The sequence below is a fragment of the Oenanthe melanoleuca genome, chromosome 3 (assembly GCF_029582105.1).
Source record: "Oenanthe melanoleuca isolate GR-GAL-2019-014 chromosome 3, OMel1.0, whole genome shotgun sequence".
Lineage (NCBI taxonomy): Eukaryota > Metazoa > Chordata > Aves > Passeriformes > Muscicapidae > Oenanthe > Oenanthe melanoleuca.
The window spans coordinates 98515186-98537577 of NC_079336.1; the positions used below are offsets into that span (position 1 = coordinate 98515186).

The 22392-nt window shown below is 43.0% G+C and overlaps 1 protein-coding gene across 1 annotated transcript in view; it reads right to left on the minus strand.

The window, feature by feature from the left end:
* PSME4 (proteasome activator subunit 4) overlaps positions 1 to 21489 on the minus strand; it is a 42891-nt gene extending 21402 nt beyond the window's left edge. Inside the window, exons 1-15 of the mRNA XM_056486602.1 lie at positions 21173 to 21489; positions 15490 to 15630; positions 14894 to 15010; positions 10512 to 10556; positions 9718 to 9867; positions 9004 to 9067; positions 6771 to 6845; positions 6530 to 6652; positions 6041 to 6133; positions 4858 to 5123; positions 3280 to 3466; positions 2539 to 2628; positions 1520 to 1584; positions 1268 to 1418; positions 63 to 161 (exon numbers count right to left, since the gene is read on the minus strand). Of these exons, the coding sequence (XP_056342577.1) occupies positions 63 to 161; positions 1268 to 1418; positions 1520 to 1584; positions 2539 to 2628; positions 3280 to 3466; positions 4858 to 5123; positions 6041 to 6133; positions 6530 to 6652; positions 6771 to 6845; positions 9004 to 9067; positions 9718 to 9867; positions 10512 to 10556; positions 14894 to 15010; positions 15490 to 15630; positions 21173 to 21345 (1839 nt within the window). The 5' untranslated portion in view covers positions 21346 to 21489. The remainder of the gene's footprint in view (positions 1 to 62; positions 162 to 1267; positions 1419 to 1519; positions 1585 to 2538; positions 2629 to 3279; positions 3467 to 4857; positions 5124 to 6040; positions 6134 to 6529; positions 6653 to 6770; positions 6846 to 9003; positions 9068 to 9717; positions 9868 to 10511; positions 10557 to 14893; positions 15011 to 15489; positions 15631 to 21172) is intronic.
* Positions 21490 to 22392: the final 903 nt, after the last annotated feature.

Here is a 22392-nt window from a genome sequence, read left to right on the forward strand (position 1 = left end):
GCAGCAGCACTAGCTATTTTCTGTCTTAAAGAGGGAGTGAAGGTAAGAGGATTTTCTCTCACTTTTACTGCAGCTCGGCACATATCGGCAACCATTCGACCAGCAACTCTTGTCTCAAATATGTTTGAAACAGCAAAGTTAAAAACCTTCTCCAGGGCAACCTAAAAATGAGCACAAAGAAATGGAGATTGCTTTAAAAGAAATAAAAAATATGTACCCCAAAATGTTTGATGTTACACAGAAGGCACTATCTCTACATAACTATGATTTCTTTTAAACCAGAAACCCACAATTCACATGGAGAAAAAAAAAATCAGAATAGAGAGACAGAGAAAGCAGCTTTGTAGAAAGCCTGAAATGTTCTGTTTGGGAAGAGAGGAGGTGGATAACTCTTGATGACTAATGTAAGTTTAGGGTGATTCTGAAAAACTACACAGAAAATGTTTTCCAGGAATAAGTCACAGGCTGATGACAGGAAAACTTATTTCACATGTCACAGTGAAAGAAAGCCAAGACATCCCTTGGTTAACAAATAAATAGGGAAACTAATTAGCAACTATTTAAGTAGTTTTAAAGCAAATTATTTCCCTCCAATACCTTGCAAGGCAAGCTCAACTATATAAAATACTTTAAAAATGGGCAAACAGGAAAAATACAAATTAAATACTTAAGGACAACAAAGAATTAACTTAAGATTTGCACTTACCAAAAGATTCCAGACAGAAATCATACCCAAGTGACAATGTTCAAAATGTACTAAACCTGGCACCTCAAAGTAGGTATTTATTTAAACAGAAATATGGTAACCTAAACTAGAGGGAAAGAAGCTGTCCATGAAATAATCTGGATTCTCCACCCTCTCCCTCTGAGTTATTTTAATCCAGGTAATTTTTCTGATCCCATTAACCACACAGCTCCTTTAACAGCCTCTGGCCCAGCTGAAAAAGTGGCAGGGAGGGGGAGAGAAAAGGAAAGCAGAGGCTTGGGTGGGTCAGGATTATCAAGACATGAAAATTCACAACCTAAACTGATACAAGGATAAAATAAACTGCTGGAATGATTTCTTCTTGTGTTTATCAGTTTGCAGGAGAGCTCTGTAGGATGTAGATAAAATCATCAACCAAACTGACATGAATTCAAGCTGCTCCCTCAGCCCTTTCCTTGGTTAAATGTGGAAGTTCACACGCACAAAGGAAGAATTTGAACACACCAGTTGTTGTCAAAATCAAGTTTCCTAGAAGACATGAAAAGCCCATGCTCTACATACCTTAAAGATATCCTTTGAACACTGGGTAAGGATTGTACTGAAAGTAGAAGAGAGACCTAGCTCCACCAGACTCTCCAAATGAGTCATTTTCTCTGTTTCAGTCTCCTCTCTGGTTTGTTCTAAAGTGCTGCTCTCTATAAGTCCAAAACACCTACAACAAATAAACCCAGTAAGTGCAGGGTTAGTAAGTGAAACTGGGAAGTTTTATTAAGTTCTTCATGCCAAGCTTTCCCCTTTCCTTATTTCACTCACCTATCCATGAACTGCAGCACAAAATCCTCAAATTCAGCAGATGCAGAGCACAATTCTCTCTCCACCTACAATTTTCCAGCAGAAAGGAAAACACACGAGGTTGGCTTGTATTAAGTAAACAAAGTTGATTTCCTATTTTAACTACTTCCAATGTCCAAGTGAGAACATCCTCCAGTGCATTTCCCACCACACAGACTCAAGTGCTCCATGAAACAGTGATTACATGCTCCTGACACTGTCCTGTCCCAATTTCCTGGCCTGGATGTGTATCCAAATAACCTCTCTGGTGAAATCAGGTCTGCCTCCATGGATACAACCTTTAACCTCACCACTGATCCTCCTTTGCAGCAGGAGGTCAGTGAGTGCCAGGGGTGCTGCCAGACCTGCTCTCCTGGCAGAGATTTACACTGGATACTCACTGAACAAACTCCTCTTCATTTTTGAGCACTGCAGCTCTGGAGCAATGAAATCCACCTTTCAATTTGGGCAGCCTGCAGCTCTCAGAGCTACAAAGTGTCCCAGGAGCACACAGGTGTGGTGATAAGGGGGACAACACTCACTGCCCAATACCATTACTATCTCTTAACTGGAAGAGATTAACAAGTATCTAGAAGGAAAGCAACAAAATTTCAATCAGGGAAGGGAAGCAGGACTTTAAAGAGGAGCAGGGGTTTCTTTAGGAAGAAAACAGCCCTGAAAAATGAAGAAAATTAACATCTACTGCACTATTTAAAATAACTGCAGAGTCCAACATCCTCCTCAAGGCAGGGAAAGCTCCAAGTGCAATAACACCACATAGGGCCCTGAGCCATTTAGTTTTAACACAAAAACATTAAATTGCCTGAATTTAACATTCTCTACAACAAGCTGTGACTAAGAACCATTGCTAAACCTATTTTCACACTGGCATCAGCTCCACTGATAGAAACAAACAGGATTCATATCTTTGCATATGCTGCTAGAAATTAAATTGAAAATTAAGTGACAGCTTTGCTTTTACACCAACCCAGCACTCTTACCTCTGAAAGATCATCTCTTTCTTGCAATACAGATGAACAATCTACTAAAGGCACCAGAGTAGAAAATGTTGCAATGAACTGGAATGTAATCTGTTGAGAGGTACAAACAGCTCTTTAATGAGTGTTATTGCATCTACACATTAAAAAGCTTTTACAGTTAAGGTATAGGATCTAAAGAAAATTAAACTAAAGAAAATAAATAAATCCAAAGCTCAAGTCTTCCATCCTAAAATTTCAACAGCTATTTCAGATTTCATATATAACAGGCAGAACTGTAAAAATCAGCCTCAATTTTCTAAGTAGCATAGCCATTATTCTGTGCTGAACTTTAAAGCTACAAAACCCCAATATTTACAATGTTTTAAGTCATTCAATAAGAATTCCTGAAAAAATGGACTTTTATAACTTAATATAATTTAAACCTAGTGATAAAGGGCTTCCTTTTGATCTCAAGACTAGGAATACTTGCTAGGAGCTGTGAAGCAGCTATTTGATCCTGTTTTTCAGAACAGCCCCAAAAATCAGTACAATGCTTCTCACAACCACTTTGCACTGCTAAATGAGCCAAAGAAGCTTGCAATATTTAATTTTTAGGAGTAAAATTGTGCAGGAGAAAAAAAAAAAAAAAAAAAGGCTGATAGATTCTGGACACGGGAGTTACCTGCTGCTAGAGAAACATAAAAATATTTCTATATAAAGTATTAGTTAGGTAACAAAAAAAGGCAGTATTTGTCCACTCACCATGCACTTGCTGAAGTCATTTGGGTCCACCCCAGGCAAGGCTCTCATCAGCAGAGGTAGCATGTGTGTGGGACCCTCAGGAAACCACTTTCCCCCCGACACCAGGCTCCGAGCTACTCCAATGACACAGCTCAGGGTGGCTGTCAGCTGGTGAGGCTCTGTCAGGGTCTCAAGTGCAGGATATGTTCTGGAAAATGGGAGGCAGGCAGATTGGCTACAGTAATGTTTCTAAAGCCTTCAAAGAAAATAGAAGTGCATGTGGGATTTGCTGGCAAATAAACGTCATGTTCCCAAAATTCCTTTCTCATCATTTCCCAAAAGATTTAATATTGTTTTGTTACAATGCTCCTTCCATTGGATCAGCTCAGGATTAAAGACCTTCTGAGCAGCTGCAGCACAGGAATTAGGAAGTGCCTGTGCTCCTGCATCTAAAGTCACTGTGATTTCCCTGTTTGGACTTGGAGGCAATGCCAGCTCTAGGGCTCTTGTGGCAAACATGAAAACGTGCCTTGGCTTCCTCTAATAGAGAGGGGATCTCTTACTTCATGTTACACTAAAGTCCAGACCTCTTTATCAAACCTGGGAAGTTACTGTGATTTCTAAACTTTTTTTTTTTAAACACTTTTAAAGCAAACTGCATACCAACACTTCCTGCTGTTACCAACAGCCTCCAGCTCAGACAGGAGTCTCAGAGCTACCCCTGCCCTACGTCACCCAGAGCACAGCTCACCCAAATCTCCTGGAACTGCAGCCAAGGCAAACATTCCAGGGATAGTCTGAACTACAGGAAGGGCAGCCTTAGCCAGCACTGCTGCCCTGCTTGGATGTTTTGTTAAAGAGTGAATTTATCAAGATTTTACAAACAGCTGAGTCAGGGAGGTGTGGAACACAGGAAGGGCTCTTCAATCAAACTCATTCCTCTGCTGTTTTGTTAAAGCACAAAAGGCTGCTCCGGGAATATAAATGGGGGCTAGGGGTAAAGCTTTCAGTGGAGCAGGAAGGAGCATCATTTTTCTTTGGGAATTTCAGGCATCAAGGCATTGGGAACAGTACAAACCAAGTATTTCCCTGGGGCACAGTCTGACAATTACAAAGTCAGCAATGCCAGTGATTTTAAACAACCTGTAACGTGCTCTGATCCAGGCAGAAATATAAAATATATCCTTATTGCTACACAACCATCCTGTGTATCTGGCACCTACCAGGTGGCTTATGAATAAAGGATGCAAAGTTGCTTTTTCAACTGATCCACCCACAATCTGATACAAAATGCTCACAGAAATGCAAGTCACCTGAGGACTGCCCACCCTAAAGAACATGAGCTGTCAACAGCTCCCAGAACTATGCCACTTGCCAGGTGTTTAAAAAAAAAAAAACACCAACCAAACAACAAACAAATCAAATTAATTAAAAAATCGAGCTCTCCCCTCCTCCCATTCTGACCGAGGTGACTGCTCAGGAGGGTGCATCAGCAGCTCCTCTCACTGCAGCCATTCATTCACAGCAAGCAACTCATTTATTATTTAACATGACTGCTTTTCCCTTTTATTTCTTGGGGAAGGATGTTGCAAAACTCACTTCTCAAGTACGGGCGGGATTACTAATTCAGGACGCATCAGTGCCAGGTTCTGCAGGGCCTGGGCAGCCTCCAGGCTGCCAGTTTTGCTGAACATGGCCAGGAGGACGGGCTGGATGATGCACTGCACGAAGTCTGTCACGTCCTGGTCCGTGAGCTTGTGGCTCTCGGGGACAGGAGTCAGCCAGGTCACCTTCTTGTAGCGCTCGCGGTGCAGCCGCCGCACCACGCTGCTGGGCAGCCTCTGCAGCAGCTTCATCAGCTTGTTCTGGGAACACACCACAAATGCTGCTCAGGGCCCTGGGCAGCTCCACAAGCCCAGCTGCTCAGGGCACAACAAAAAAAATGAGTGAGGCAACACCTTGGAATTACACAGCCACGATAAAGGAGCACTTAGAGGAGCTCTAAAATACCACGTTCAGAATTTGTCCCTAAACTTCCTTTCCCAAGGTATCACTAATTGTGCTGCCAGCACTGGACCTTATGGTTGAAAAAGTCATAAAAATCACACAAAAATTATTTACATATTTAGGACATCTTTGGGATCATTCCTTCACATTCACATATAAGCAACTAGCCTATTCAAGGACAAGCCAGCTGCCTTGGCACTGCTGTGACCAGCCTTGCTGTTTTAATCTCTATTTTCCACCAGCTAACAAAGGGAGATCCTTACACTCTTTAACAGAAGATTGCTCTAGTTACACAATAAAAAAAATTATGTTTCAAACTAGACAATGCACTAAAAATCCTTTTTGCTTTGTTTAATAGAATCACAGAATGGTTTGGGTTGGAAGTGATCTCAAAGCTCATGCAGTTCCAAGCCCCTGCCTCGGGCAGGGACACCTTCCACTAGACCAAGTTGCCTCAAGGCCCATCTTAGATTTCTGTAACTTGGAGGCAGTAGGTCAGAAAAAAAAAAAAATGACATCACACAGGTAATACTGATGGTGTGTGTCAGCCTCATTTCAAGTGCCAGCTTCTTTTTCCTGGCTATATCTAAATTAGATGTCTTGTTCTGCACTGACATGAGAACAGGAGCAGGGTTTGCACGACAGTGCAATTGTGGATCTTGATAATCCAAGGCTCCTAGCACCACACATGAACAGACAATCTGGAGCAGACAGGGCTGACAGGTTACAATCCCAGTCAAAGTTCTTGTCCTGCCACCCAAAGCACTTGACTCACCAGCCAGCGCCCGTTATTGGAGGGGTGGTAGAAAGAGGCAATGCTGTTGAACAAGCCAGACAAGTGCTTCTGCACCAGCTTACTTGGTCCACCCTGAAACAAAGAAACCACTGAATTTTATCACACAGACCAAGACAAAACCAACAGGTAACAGTAGCACGAGGCATGGGTGTGTTAGACCTCAAAGCACCAAATCACATCCCACCCTCAGCTCAGCACTAAGAGCAAATTCTCTCCATCCCATCTGCTGAGGTTCACACTCCAACAGGTGCCTGCTCCTTTCCCAAATGCCACTGGCAGCAGCTGTGACACAAACCTTTCCAGCCCCATCCCACACTGACAGTGGAACAATGGACTTGACAACATAATCTGGGCAAAAAAGCCCAAACCACACTTCTGCAGTGAGCTCAGCAGAACAAATATCCATCCTAAATATGTATTTAAAGCTTTGAATTCATGTTTGCTCCATTTTATGAAGTGGTTACTCACCATCATGGCTGTGATCCACATGACTGCATGTCCTACATCGTAAGCATTTGTTAAGAATCTTGGAACAACCACCTGATTGCTTCCCACTGGCAGATTTAAACTCCTCAAAATCCTAGTAAAGATCTGACAGGAAGAAAAACAAACATTGGCATAAATGAATTTTCTAATCCAAAGGTGTTTTAAAAAACCAAACCCACCAAGCAAGGTAAGTAAGGCATATCATGAAATGAGCACTTGTTACCTTTGGTACATATGGATCCCAGTCTATGTACCCAATGTTGTCAGTGGCCAAGCGAGCAAAAAGATTGACCAGATGCTGAAAATAACCAGAAAAAAGGGAATAGTCATTAGAATATATTGAGAATAAAAAATGCAAAGCCCTCCAGGTACTTCACATAACCAAGATAAAAGCTACCATGGCACTAAAAGCACTTGAGAAGGGAGATTTCACTCCAAGTGTTTCACTGGCCTAAAATAGCATTTGTACAGAGACATGGAAGGAAAATTCCACCAACTCATCCATCTAGCTTCTCCCAATATTTAGCTGTTTAGGACAATTAGTTCCTGCAGGATCCATCCTACTCAGAGTGTGCTGCTGGCTGTCACATTTGTGTGCTTTGGTTTAAACCCATCAGTGGCTTGTAAAGGTCACAGGCATCAGCTGTCAGCTGGGAGGGCAGTCTGTGACTGCCCATGAAGAATTAGACACTCCATCACCAGAAGACAGCCCCAGGAGTCCAAAAGGGAACTGGAAGATGTCCTCAGGAAAGATGGTTATCAGGACTGAACCAAAAAAAAAAAAAAAGGAGATGAAGTCTCACTCTTGTGTCCTGATGATGAAAAGCACATCACCCACCAACTCTGCTTTCAGGAGCTTCTTCAAATCAGGAAAGACCTGCCAGGCTCTTGATGCTTCTATCAGTGTTTTGAAGCAATGACAAAGCCAAAAGGAGGGGCCCTAAATAATCCTGCCTAATTCTGAGACAGATAGGCCAGAGGAATAGGTCACCTCTCAGGCTGAAGGACATGACAGCTTTGGAAAACCCCCAAGTTCAATTCAGGACATCAGACACAGCCTGAAGACAAGAGTTACATCTTCTGTAATGATCTGCCTTTTTCATTTGGTCTGAGGAAATACCCACTGAAAAAGATCCTTACTGTGCACACAAGGAATTGATTCCACAGCTCCCCTTCAAACAGCAAGCCTAATTCCTGCCAAAGCAAGCTGAGGAAAAGCTTGCAGCATACAGAGGCTTAAATTGGATTGCAGAGTCAGAACCCATGTGTCTAATTATCTGCATCCCAGCCTGATGGAATGAACCTGACTTTAAGAAATGGACATGACAGAAAAGCAAACAAGAAGTGAAAGCTTTGGAGAAAAAAGCAAGCAAACTGTCAGAATACAGTGAAAGAGGGGAAAAAATATCAGAGATAAGTTGTGAAAGAGTGCTGATGATTATTTGTTACACAGTTTGACAGAAACAAACTAAATCATGATGTTCAAGAGCAGGCTGTCACAGTTCTGTCAGAAGGAACAGACAGAATTATAATTTTTTTTGGGGGGGACCATCAGAGAACACAGAATCTCAAAACCATCTTTGGTACCCCCAGTGTTTGAATCTGGACCACTGCCAAGTGCTGGGCCCAAGGCTGCCTCCCTGGGTTTGTGCTGGACGGCAGACGACCCATGGAATGTGGGGTTTGGAAATCAGCTTTCTCCTCAGACAGGGAGAAGTTCTCCTTGTGTATCCAGGCAGGAGATTAGTAAAAGGAGCCAGATGGCCAATGAGCTTATGTTCATACTGAGCAGGGAAAAAAAACCTGGGGATAGGCCAAGTTTCACTGCAGCAAAGCCAAGGCACACTCAGCTGACACCAACAGCACCTGAGCTGCTGCTGGGGCTGCCTCCAGAGGGAGGTTTTCACTTCCCAGCTTTGGATATCCCCACATGGGACACACAGCAGGGGCACACAGGTACATGGCAGACTATTTGCCTTGAAAGATACAGCCCAAGGGAATTTTTTGCCACAGGGAGTGCAGGTTCCTTACTGTATCTCAAAGATGACAGCAGCTCATTGCAGTGAAGGCAAAACCACCATTCAAAATTAGGGACCATCCAAGATGTATTAAAAGACAGTACAGAAGTGTGACTCTAGAAATCACAACTGCACTTTGCATAATTCTAAGTATTAGCAGGCAGTCTGGAAAATGCCAGGATTCCCAAGGCTGGAATGAAAAGCTGCCTGAGCTGGCCATTAGACAATGTTCACCAAGCACAACTGCAGTCTCATTTATTTAGACAGTAATTGCTTGCTAACAATAATGAAATTATTGTCTCTGCTTTCTTCTACTAGTTAAAGCAGAAGGGAAAAAAAATCCATTATATCACTGTTTGGCTTCACTTCCTTGCAAGCACATTGAAGGAATATTTAAATGAGGATTTCTTCCAGTGTAGCTGAAAAGCAAATACTTACCCCTTCCCACTGGGGAAGATTTTGAACTGACACCCAAAGGCCTATAAATTCATCAAACCAAAGCCTGAAAGAAAACAGAAGCAAAACAATTTTAATACTGAGAAAGCTGCTCCCCTGCTGAATAATTATCCCTCACTTTGCCAGGTGGCTGCAGGAATTCATTGGTCCCTCAATTCATCCAGCAAGAACAGGGACCAACATGGACATGCTTTTATCACTTTGCCACTCACAGAGTATTCCCAAATCTGACTTTTACTCCTTATTTTTTTCTTTATTTCTCCTCTGACTCTTAAAACCTTCTTTCACACAACTGTCTCTCCAGGAGTTTCCTTATCTACCTCAGCTCTGCCATCCCAACACAGGTAAAGCAGATAAAAAAAAAGTGACACTTCATCTCCCTCTTCCTTGCACTGTGAAATTTGTCCCCTTTGATCAGTGGTCTCAGTGTCATTAGCTCCTTCTCTGAATTCACCTGAGGCCAAGCATGCAAACCCTCCACACCAGTCCCTGACTTAAATTCACCTTTACAAACTTAATTCTATTTGGTTTGATTTGCTGTGTGCTTTATTCAGTAGGGAAGAAGGACTAAGATTCCTGCAGGTTACTGTATTTCTGCCTTGAACCCCTACCAAAAATGCTGGAAAGCCAGCAGTGACTTTGAACCACCCTGTAAAAGATGATTCCTGGCATTTGGAACCCTTCAGTGCCACCTACTTGAAACCCTTGTGGTGAAGCTCAGGGGGAAGGGTGGTGGGCAGGAAGAGCTCAAAGTAGGTGATGGCCTTCTGCATGGTCACATCGAAGGGACACATCAAAGGCCTCCACTCATCCAGCATTTCTGCAGTGGCATCTTCTGGGAAATACCTGAGAACAAGGAAACCACTGAATCTGCACAGAATTGGCTTGAAAGTCTGGCTCCTTTTAAGCATACTGAAAACTAGCTATTAATTTGTCATCAATGTTCATTTTAGAGTAAAACCACCTGCCCAGGGGCCAAAGGCAGGCAGCTCTCACCTCTAAAAACCTTCAGAATACAGAGGTAAATCAAGGACATTGTGGTGCATCATTTAATTATAAAGATTCCTGTCTTGTTGAGAAGAATCTGTACAATGCAAAACCATTTCACTGTGAAGGCTGATCCAAATCAAACAACTATTACTCACTTTCGATGCAATATTAAAAAATAAAAATCACTTCAGGCACAAGGATCATTTATAGAAACATGACAGGAACAGTGTGATTTAATTTCTTTTTAAACACACTAAGTATGCATGCAATGCAGTATTTAAAATGCATATTAGGTACATTTTTTATACAACAGAATTATTGCAACCAAGGCTGCTAAAAAGGAAAAATAAACCCCAGAAAAGTCTCTACCCTCCACATCAAGCTTCTAAACAGCAGACAAGCAGTGACAGGTAGAGAGGGGTCTTTTAGACACTTTTCTCCTCCCTCCTAAATTAATATTAAAGACACTAAAAAAAAATAAAGATGAAACAAACACTTACGGCCTGCAACTCTTCACAAGTGTTTTCAGAACACTTTCTACAGAACTGAAACCAGAAAAGGAAATGTTAGGAATAACATAATACTAAATTGCAGAGACAGCATAAAACAAAACAACCATTTGCTGACCTTTCCCTCCAGAGCTTAAGATAATGTTGATGCAATTAGATGTCTTCTTTGAACATGCATTAGCTAATTGCCTTCTCCACAGACCTAACTGCAATGATCAAAATTGCTCTGCTCTACTCCTGGTCCTGTTTTTTATACACTACTCTGGCATTTCCTGCATTTAAGTAAAGAATTGCTATCATTTCATGGAAGTGAAATCTGTAATTTGAATGACATCCTGCATTTTGTCCATGAACAACCAGCAAAGTGACTTCTGGGGGAGATGAAAACACAGAAAAATGGGTTTGTGGAATTCATGAATATTAGCAAGATAAATAAAGGCAACTTGATGGTTTTAGGCTCCAAAAAAAACATATTTGTCCTTTTCAATGTGGTTTTGGGTTTTGTCCAGTGGTTCTAAGAAGAAATGAATAAATACCTAGCGTAAATCAAGGGTTATTTCACTGGAGTCTCTCCCAAGTAACAGCTGATTTTAAAAGTGTTTCATCCACAGCAAGAACACTTATCTGAGAAATCATTTCAACACCTATTGTCACAGGATGCCATCAAACCTTTAAAAAGCCTAAATCTCAGAATAAACTCAAAGAATAAAAGGGAGGGGGAGCAGAGAGTGATCAACCAAGCACAAAGCACAAAGGTTGTAAATTGTCACCTTCTTCAAACCTTCCACTTATTACACAACCACCTCAAGACTAACTTGCTCTTTTACCTAAAAAAATGGAATGGTTCCCTGAATGGAAAAAAAAAAAAAAAAGGTTCTGGCAGAAGAAATTCTTACAACTTTTAGATATGGTTTTTCTAGAAATAGGAACATTGCAGCCTTTCATTCATTATCCCAAACATTGGAAAATGCTTTTCTGCTCAGAAAAAGATGATGCCAATGGACCATCTTCAGAATTTTATCAAGATCAATTAATTCTGAGACACATAAATACTGAACATGTACTACTGTCTCTCCAGGCCTGAATGAAGTAAACTGATCCCATACAGCCAGGAGAAATAAAAAATGGATAAATCACCATTTATCACTCAATACAAGCCAGCAAAAGCCCACCCAGCCCTCAAAGCACTACTTCGGGCAAACAGTGCCCTAGAAAATGCAAAATTATGTATATTTTATGCAACAGTGACAAAAGCAACCTCTCCCAGAAACAAAATTTCAAGCTAACCGACTCTAAAATGTGGAGAGGAAATGAAACAAAATAGTCATCAAACAAAAAAGAAAACCAAACTCTGCAGGAAGCTCAGGAAGATGCTATCTTCATGTGAATATTGTCCTTGAAGGAGTTAGAAAAAAAGATAACAGTTGTTCCAAGAGCAGATAAATAAAGCATGAACCAGCACATTCCTTAAGAGCATTAAAAATTCACATGATAAATGTTTGGGTGACAAAAACAAACAAGCTCTCCCCAGACTCCACTCAAGTCAGCTCTCACTAAGGAAAACCTGAAGGACAGGGAATTTTAACAAACACTCAGGCCAGAGAGCAACAAATTTTTAAAATTAATGAGTTTTTAGTGAGATCTCAGCATCTGTCAGTGGGAGAGAGCAAAGGAGGAAGATTGGGATGTTCTCTCCTCTCTTCTGGTGACAAATTCAGGAAGCCAGAAAACAGCAAGACAATTTTGCACCCAAGGGACTTTGATTCAAGAGTGTTCAAGTACAGCCCAGCTAAAGGAGACATCCTGGAATATTCCCATTAGGGGAATGATAGGGAAGGAAGGACAGGGCAGCTGGGGAGACACATTAAAGAACACCCACCAGACTTTTAACACCTATCACTCTCAGCTTTTTTGGCACTACAGAGTTATTTTCTTCTTTTGGAAAGGGTATGATGATACTGATTTGCAAATTGTTGGGTTTTTTTACCCTGCATTTACACAGAAAAACATGTTTCAGTTAAAATGATTAATATATAAACTGAGAGAACTATTACATTATCAAAAAGCAGTAAGACAAATTTCAGTTTTTCAGGAGAAGGCCTGAAGGTAAAGTCTAGTCCTGAAGTGGACACTCCACCAGAGCTTAAATTAAGACAATGGAAAGAGCAACCAGCTACAGTTTCACAAATTATTTTAGTGATCTCCTAACCAGAGTGAGCCATCTCTCACTGGATTAGTACAACTAAGCTCTTGTTTCTAAAAAAAACCCAAACAAAGCAAACCCCACTGCAATCCCACTGCCACTTCCACCAGTTTTCTGCATTTATCATGCACCACAACTCCTGATACTGCTTCCCTATAGAAATTCCAGGTGAACTCTTGACACAGAAGCCCTTGACAGCCCCAAGGCTGTTGCTGGGTGGATTTTCCAGAAGCCATTACCTGACTGCTAAAGCACTTTCCATGATTTCATGGGATTTGAGAGGAAGGTACCTTCACCCTGTAAGGTGCTCCTGCACCAATGGTGATTTTATCCACAATCACACACAACATTTGCTCCAATGGAAAACCCAGCTCTCATCTAAACCCCTGAAAGGTGTTTGCTGGTTAAATTAGTTAGAACAGAGCCCTGGAGAGCCACTCCACACACACTGCCTGGTCCCCCATTAGCAAGGTTCACATCCAGTGCGACATTCTCATGACCAGTGGTGTCAGGTTAACACTGCCCTTCCAAATACAATTATTTATGCACAGAACTCCACCTGTGTGACAGTGTTACAGTCCAACCCAACATGCAGAAGGGACATTGGCCAGAGCTCAACAACAACAAAGAAAGAATCATTCTTACCACCTATGTAATACATTAAGCACAAATGTTTTAGGTGAAGACCAGCCTGGTCGATATGAACTGAATGTAAACAAAAATAAAATTCAATTAAAACAGGAGATAAATTAAACAGCTACAAGTCAGCTTTTAAACCTTGACTGCCCCTCAAGAAAGGATGAGCACTGTATGAGAAGGAATCGCACTGCATGCAGTGTCTGACAGGGAATGAAGTTAATCAAAGCTGAATGCTTCAGTCAGATCATCACAATGGAAACCTTCCTTCCTGCTTAACCTCCTTTATCCTCCTGAGAAAGTTCCCTCCCCCCTACACACTGAGCAGTTACTTAACACCACCCCCCCAGAGCAAGGTGTGCAGGTATAAAAAGAAAAAAAAATAAAATAAACCAAGGAAGGCTCTGCTCTTTCACATTTTACCTGCAATTACCAAAATAATTCAATTTAGCAAACTGATTCTTTTCGAGAAATTCAGCCTGAGGTGCTCCATATATTTCCTGTTCATGTTCCTTAGCAGCAATAGGATCTTCCCCTCAGGAATCAGTGGCAATGCTTCAGCACCATTCAGCAAATTATTTTTTCAAAAGCAAAAGCAAATGAAGCACTTTCACCTGCATTTCTTGACATAAAGCTTCAAATCAACCAAAGATAATGCATTATCCATGTGCTATCTTTTATAATTTGTAATTTACAGAGCAAGACTTTCTCTGACTGGGATAATTATGAAAATTTTAAGTCTGAAAATCTGACAGATGGAGAGGGACTGACAGTGCAGAGAAAGCAAAGAAAACAAGTTTTCATTTTTTAAATCAGCAGAACATGTCTAAAATTCTTAACTGGAGAAAATAAATTATTTCTCCCTAACACACTTGAGTAAATATGCATATTTCCTATAGAAAACATTTCACTTTTCTTGGAGTGCAGACTGATTTATACCCGGATTCCAGATCCCGAGAATGATTACAGGACATATATTGAAGGACAATATTGTTTGTACATTTCCCCCCACAATTTTACTGTGTTATAGAAGAGAACAGCATACATTTAACTTAGTACCTGCGCTGGTTTTGGCTGGGGAAAGTTAGAAGTTAATTTTCTTCGCATTATTCCCCATCTTTAGCTCAACTCACAAGTTTTCTCACTTTTACCCTTTCACTTCTCTCCCCAATCCACCAGGAAGGGCAGTGAGCGAGACTCAGTTGCCAGTTGGTGTTAAACCACAACAATACTGTTAAATATTTCATCCTAAATTCATTAAACTGTGGGTTATCACCCTAAAATAAGACAAGCAAGACCTCTGATGCAGTATCTTTAAATATTAATCACATTCATAAAGAAAAAAACAGCATGACAAACAGCAGAAGGAGATACATGATTCAGTGCAGCCCTGCATGCAATTATTGAAAGGTGCCTGGTGAAAATAGAAACAGAATATTTCCCATGTATCAAATCCCAGATATTAAAAGCACATTACAAAGTACTTTAAAGCAGGTACTAACAGCCTATCAAATGTTTTAAAATGTGAACTTACTTGGGAAACCAATTTAATCCCAGATGTTCTGTTTTGGAGTACAATATCCTTTCCAACATTTCGTAGAGTGGTCGCCATGGTAACTCTAAATCATCCCTGGAAAGCAGTTCCTTTTTCCTAATAGGAAACAAAACACCAAGCACTTCAGGATTCAACACTGCCACGGACATGCTGCACATGGGAACACCCCCATGCCTGCTCCCAGCTTGGCACAAACTCCAGGAAGGCCAGGCAGCACCAGCCCGGCCACTGGCAGCCTTCAGCACAAGTGACACTGTCAAGATTTTTCCTGACTAAGTGGAATAAACATTTTTGAGTTGTGAGCCAGTTTCCATCTTCTCTCTAGCTGGGATTCAGCCTTAATTGTTGGCTCTCTGAGCTGACAGGGGAGGAAAACTGGCATTCTTCCCCTTTCAGTCCCACTCTTAAAGCTCTGAAAGGTGTTTGCACAAGAGAACCCTTTAACCACCAGCACTGCACAGGGCAGATAAGTGAAGTAACCTTTCAAAATCTGCCACATGAAAGGTACAACATTGAGCAAGAGATCAGCTGTTCTGAGACAGAAGTTTCCACAGTCAGCAGAATTCTCTACTCACTTTAACAGGTTGATCAGCAGGCGTGCAAATCCTTGCATCATGCTGATCTCCAGCTTTGGAATTGTCACCAACTCATACAACAGTTTGATAAACAGCACGTGATCCTCCCTGCTGAATTTTCTCCCATACAGTCGGATGTATCTGCAAACCAAACACAAGGGCAGTCAGCAAGATTTTAAAACAGCCCATTTTATCCAAGACCTGAGCCAGAATCCCTCTGATTTGCTGTTTAGTGAAACAAAATGAAAACCTGGTTCTCAAAGTCCAACAAGTAAGAACCTGAAGACACACATCAAAGGAGAATTTACAACTGCAATTACAGCAAGAAAAAGAATGACTAAATAAAGTTTACAGTCCTCTAAGATTCTACAAACACTGTAACCTCATGCACAGGACACAACCCAGGAAGCTAAAATAGAATAGAAAGCATCAAGCCAAGCCCAAATCCAAGAGCTTCCAGCAAGGATGAACAATTGATTCAGACACTGAGCTTTGCTAGTGGTGTGTCCCATTAGCTTCAGCAAGGGTAAATCCATCAGACTCACTCCAAAAGAAGTGTTTGCTGGTTTTAACTTGAAAAAAAGAAACATGCTTCAAGTCTGGAAAGATATTCTGCACCAGCAAACCTACATAAGGTGCTAGCAGAGCATTTTAGGTGTGGCACAACTGTAAATTGCTGTTCACTGGGAGGGAACTTCCCTTTTTATTACTGCTCTGACTATTCTTAAAGATGCTTAAGGAAGCTGCTTTGCACTTCCCTTTTTCTGTCAGATTCAAGGAGGGATGTTTACATTTGATGGGCAGTGTTCTCACTAATGTTCATTTCAACCTGTTGGACTTACTTTAAACACAGAAGGAAACAAAGTCCAGGATAACCCACTTTTCCACCACAGGAACCTAAATAATCTGGATTGGCCAGAGACACTACCTACCTACAGAATTACACCACCAAGAGCTGCACACCTACACTTTTCACATGCCTAAAAAAGACATGCAGAAAGAATCCTCAGGGAAAGAAAAATGGGTGAAACATGTATGATTATAAAAAAAAAAAAGTAACTGCAGAAGCTTGGAAAATAAGTTTTAACTCCAAAGAAACACAGAGATCCAATTTATCTGCCAGCATTGCTATATATAACTGAAAATAAAATGTTTGGCTGGTTCTCCTTTGTGACATTTGCTAACAACAGCTCTGCTACACAAAATGCTGTTTAATTAAGAAAGGAGTAAAGTACACAGAAATGTGCTGAACACAAAGATGTCACTATGCCCAAGCAGCAGGATTTGATGCCAAATTGCTCCCATATTTTACAGCTTCTTTATGTAGGAGGGAGGCAGAGCTGAAAGGGGTCAATTATTTGTATTAATCCAGCTGAACATTAAGGCAGTGGTAAAAAATAAATACTTCTAGAAAGGGATGCTCAGCCTTTTCCTCAAGATTAAACAAGAGAAATCTGTCAGAGGGGAACTACAATATTTTCAGAATATCCCTTCAGAAGGAATGAAATATCACCATTACTAAATAAAAGAATAGTCACAACTTCATGAACCCTGAAGGGTGTCCAGGAGTTAATCAGACAGATAATGGAAATGGTGTCTCTTCAGGATAATTGGGTTATTGGGGGAAAAAATAATTGTAGAACTAAACTGTCACAAAATAAAAGATAAGACTTCTGAAAGCAGACAATACTGCATTTGAGAGGACACGTGAAATTTTAAATCCACTGCCTTTTTGATTCCTTTGAGTTTTTATGAGTTCTTATCCTGCAAAAAGGATAAAATTATTGTCCTTCATTGTTCAGCTACACGGAAAAAAAACCCCAAAACCAACAAATAAAACACACCCACACAGCATAAAAAACATGATTAAGACGTGAAAATTCTGTTTGCAACTCCAGCCTTTCTGTACAGAGCACAGGTCCCAGGAGATTACAAAAAAAAAAAAAAAAAAAAAGAAAGAAAATCATCCAGCCAATCCCCCAATCTCGGAGTGCTGTGTATCCAATCTCTCCCTCCACAAGTACAACAGGCCTATTTTTAGGAAGTGCACTATGGTATCATGTGGCCATCCTAAAGTGCCCTAGAAAGTTGGCTGCTGTGCTACAGTCAAAAATTCCCTCTCCTGCAGAAGCTGAGCAGCACACTCCCCTGAATTCCTGGCTCTCCACATGCATTTCCCAGCACACAGGACAGGATCATGACTGGTTTTTGACAAATGATGTGAAAAGCAATGAATCATGCTCAGCAGGACTGCTGAAATCACATGTACATGTACACAGCACACACATCCCTCATGCAGCCAAAGAAAGCTGCTGTTTCCCTGATAAAGATGAGAGAGAGATGTCAAACAAGACTTGTAGGCAACAGTGATTAAAACACTTGGCAAAGTCCCACGGAGACATCTCCATCCTCCCTGTAACTTTGTGTCCTGTCATTCTCCTTCCAAACAGCTGAGCTGCTGTTTTTCCACACCTTACAGCAAGACAGTGGAGTGTCATTTTATAAGTCTACAGCTGACAAGCACATAAAATAACATTGTCAGGGGCAGCAATTGAGTCCTTCATCTTCCCACAGCCCTGACTGCTGGAGCAGAAAGCACAGAAAGGCATTTGTGTGTTTGCCTGGCTGCAGAGCTAACTCCATGTACAGTAACCATGAAATGTCCATTTATTGACTATGTTTAGGGTTTTTTTTATTTTTAGTAAAATCTACACGTCATAAAAGAGGGAGAAGTTGAGACAGTGTATACTTGCTGACCTGAAGACCATAAAAAAAAATTATGGAGCAAGACCAGTTAAGCAAATTATTTTGATGTAACCTGCTTTTCCCACACATGCTGTGGCAAGCTGAGATTCACTATTCTGCTTTCACAACTGGTTAGTATTTTACAAGCTCTTACCAGACAAAGCTGGAGGAATCTTGGAGCAATTATTACAGATTTAACTGCCAGTGTTTGGGGCAAGTTCTACTTGCTTCAGGAGCCTCATCAAATCACAAGTTACTCTCCTCAGAAGAGAGAAAGTTCTCTCACCACAGTCCACACACACATCCCAAAAAAACCAGGTGCCACCACTGAAAATGACCCATAAAAGAATTACTCAATCAGCTTACAGACATTATGTCAGATAAACTCCTATTCTGCCTCTTTTCTGTCCCCTCCCTGCTCAGTTGGTGACATCAGACAGCTGAAACAGCTGGTCTGAAGATAAATATGTGCAAGTCATGGTTCCAGCTGTGAGGGGTATAAAACATACACAATTCAGCTGTCACCATGAAAGAGTACTCAAATTTTTTATTCAGAAGAAGATCTGAGTTTCACTTTCATTCTCTCCTGTGGCACAGAGCTGTAAAAAGCTGAGGAGGTGTAACTATGCAGGTGTATCATCTGCATGCCACTGTTTGCTTTGCTCATTCCTAGGTACACATAACCCAGTTTGTATTAACATTTGGATCTGTACAATAAATAAACACATAAATTATTGCACAGAATACTGCAAGAATTGTGGCCTTTGCAATTCAGACATTGGCAACGAATCTAAGCAGTTACCATGCCACTATGATTATTCTGAGCATATTATTTTTATTAATTATAGCTTTTTTCAGGAGGGAAAAAAGGGGGCAAGTCAATTTGGAGAGGAGTCTCTGACTACCAAGAGACAGTAGAAAATTGGATTGTACTGTCATGAACACCACAGGGCTGGAAGTGTTTCACCTACATCTGAACCTTTGCTACTGCATTTCACAGAATGACAGAAAGGTTTGGGTGGGAAGGGACCTTAAAACTCATCCAGTGCCACGCCCTGCCCCGGGTAAGGACAACTCCCACTCCCCCAGGGTGCTCCAAGCCCCGTGGACACTCCCAGGGATCCAGGGCCTGCCCACCCTGACAGAGAATCCCTTGCCAATATCCCATCCATTCCCCCTTGTCCTGCCGCCCCAAACAGTCCCTCCCCATCTTTCTGTCTGCTCCCTTCAGGTACTGGAAGGCCACAGTTAGATTGCCCCAGGCCTTCCCTTTTTCCAGGCTGAACAATCCCGATTCTCTCAGCCTTTCATTTATCCCTAGAAGTACTTTGTCAAGCCAAACCGAGCAGCAGCACATCTCTCACATTAACTACACCAGCTTATTTTTTTACACCAAGCCCACTGTTTCCTTCCCTGCCCACACCAAACACACTCAGAGCCTCCCTGTATCTAAAATGCCACAAAGAAAATCTCGGTACTCACAGGCATCAGACAAGCTGCAAACACTCACAATGAATTCAGACTTCAAAGTGTAGGTGTAAAACCACAAATTGGAGCCTGCTGACCTTTCTGTGATTCATAAAGCAGCGCAGCAGTGGTTCCAAACAGGCCAAATTCAGTGCCCTGGAGCCTGAAGTGGTAACAGCAATTGCCATTTACAGAGTGAGTAACAGGGTGATTCTAAGGCACACTTGGAATGAATTTCTGTGCCTATTCAGCCTGTTTAGCTGAAGCTCATCTTTCTCACAGTAGGGACATCTGAGTTTATCTCAACTTGGTGGGAAAAGGAAGTTCCCCCACAGGTGAAGGCAACAGGTACCACTGAAACCAGGATGAGTTGGCAGATGGCTAGGGGGGTGGAAAGGGAAGCAGTGTTGAACTGGTTCCAAGCAGGTTCAAACTGTCACATAACACAAACATGTGAGTCATTTTGCAACCACCACTGTAATTCTATCTAAGACTGCCTCTTGGGAAACAGAAAGACACTTACATTCCAATACAGCCGTATGTAACAGGCTTTGACTGACAAATGTATATCAAATTCTAAACTGATATTGTAAAAAAAGGACTTATGTAAGGTGAGAAGTTGTAAATAAGTGAGTGTTTTGAAACGGTTCACAACACACCTACTTTGCTGTTTCTGGCACACAGGAAACGCTGCTCGTGAAGGCACACACAGCATTTAGCAACAAACACGATAAACATCCACAGAATTTACTGATTGGAGCTACAGGACTCACTGTCATATGATGCCATACCCAGTGCCAGAGCGTCCCGAATAAAACAGGGTCAAGTGTACTTAGTAAAATTCACCAGAAGAAACCCCCGGTGCTATCTACAAAACCACTGTGTAAAAACCACCTTGCCAGCACACACGGCACGGCCAACACCAGCCCGAACTGATGTACAGCCAAGATATCAAGGGCACCAGCGGTGTTTACACAGCATTAAGCCAGAATTTAATCCTGCCAGCTCTGACCCAGCAAATTGCCCGTCTTGAGAAACACTTCGTGTCCCTATAGCAGAAGTTACACGGAGATTGTATCAACCGCAACTTGCTTAAGAAGGGGAGAGGTGACACAGGTGGCCAAACGGGCATGAAAAAACACACACGCATTAAAAATAAAATCACAAGTTAAACGCTCGCAGAATTGGGAAGTCCCAGAGGCGGCAGGCGAGCTCTCGCGGCCGGAGCCACCTTTGTCCCGGTTTCCGACGTGGAAGCGCTGGCCTTGTACAAGGCAGGGACGGGACAGGGCCGGGACAGGGCCGGGAGCCCCGGGCCGGCCCGGCCGGGCGCCCACGGTTCCGTTATGCGGGAGGCGCTCCCGGCGGGCAGGGCACGGCTCGGCAAAGCCGGGCAAAGCCAAGCAAGGCAAAGCAGGGCAAGGACGCGCCGCCCGCAGCCCCAGGCCCCGCTCCCCGTCCCGACACTCACGTCGAGAGCTTCCTGGTCCAGAAGAGCCCGCCGGGCCACAGCTCCTGCAGCTGCACGGCGCGGGCCAGGTTGCCCTTGATGTGCTCCAGGAAGCGGGCGGCCTCCGCCTCCAGGCGCTCGCCATAGGGCAGCAGCTTGTTGTAGACGATCTCCTTCTGCGGCGGCCGGGCCATGTCGGCGCTGCCCGGGGAGGGCCGGTGACCGCGGCCGCCGCGCCCCGCCCGCCCCGCTGGGCTCCGCGCCGCTCACTTCCGGCGGAAGGCGGGCCCGGGGCGGCTCCGGGCGCTCGGCGGGCACCGGGCCGCGCTCCGTGCCCGCGCCCCGGCGGCGGACGGGCCCGAGGCTCGGCTCGCGCTCCGCGGCTCTGCGGTTTGTTAGAAAGCCCTTCTCCTCCGGCTGCCGCCGGCTGGACGCGCAGCTCGGGGCGAGAACATCCGCCCGCCCGTGCTGTCACCGGGAGGGGATCGCTGGCTCTCGCTCAGGAGCGCTCGGTGCGAGGCGGGGACGGGGCGGCGCTGCAGATCGCGGGGCAGTCCCATCCCCGCGGAGCTGCGGGGACGGTTCCCAGACCGGGCAGGCACACTCGGTGCCGCGGTCCGGCTGACGCTCTGATCATCTCCGAGCGATCATCTTTGCCAGCCTAATTGATTCGCTGTAATTAGCCCCGGAGTTTGATAGCAGATTGCGCGGCTGCCTAAGAGGCTTATTTGAAATAATAACGCTAGTCAGGAGCGCAGAGCTCGCCCGCGGGCCGTGGGTGTGGGATAAACTGCTGAGGGATATGTGATAACAGCACTGATAGCTGTTATCTCCAGCTGTCCTAATATAATTGAATTTCCCCTCAAGAGTTACATCGTGGCCGTACAACAGCTGCAAACTGATTAGATTTAGAGCTAATGACAAGGGCAAATCCTGTTTTCTGATCGTTAGGCTCAAACTAACTCTGCTTAAAATTAAAATAATTAAGATAGCTAACTAAATTCTGGAACACCACAGAAAACCTGAGTACGACCGGCAAAGGCATCGTGGCATCTTCCTGAGGAGTGCACTCACATCATCTACTTCCTTCATCCTCCTAGACCTGTATCTTTAACAAAGGAAGCACCAGGATTTTGTTTAGTGTCCCATCCTTCTGAAATACTCTTCCATTCCTAGAAGATCTAGATCTGGTGGATCACATCTGTCAACTTTTACATGGTTACACAATAGCTGGACTTCAC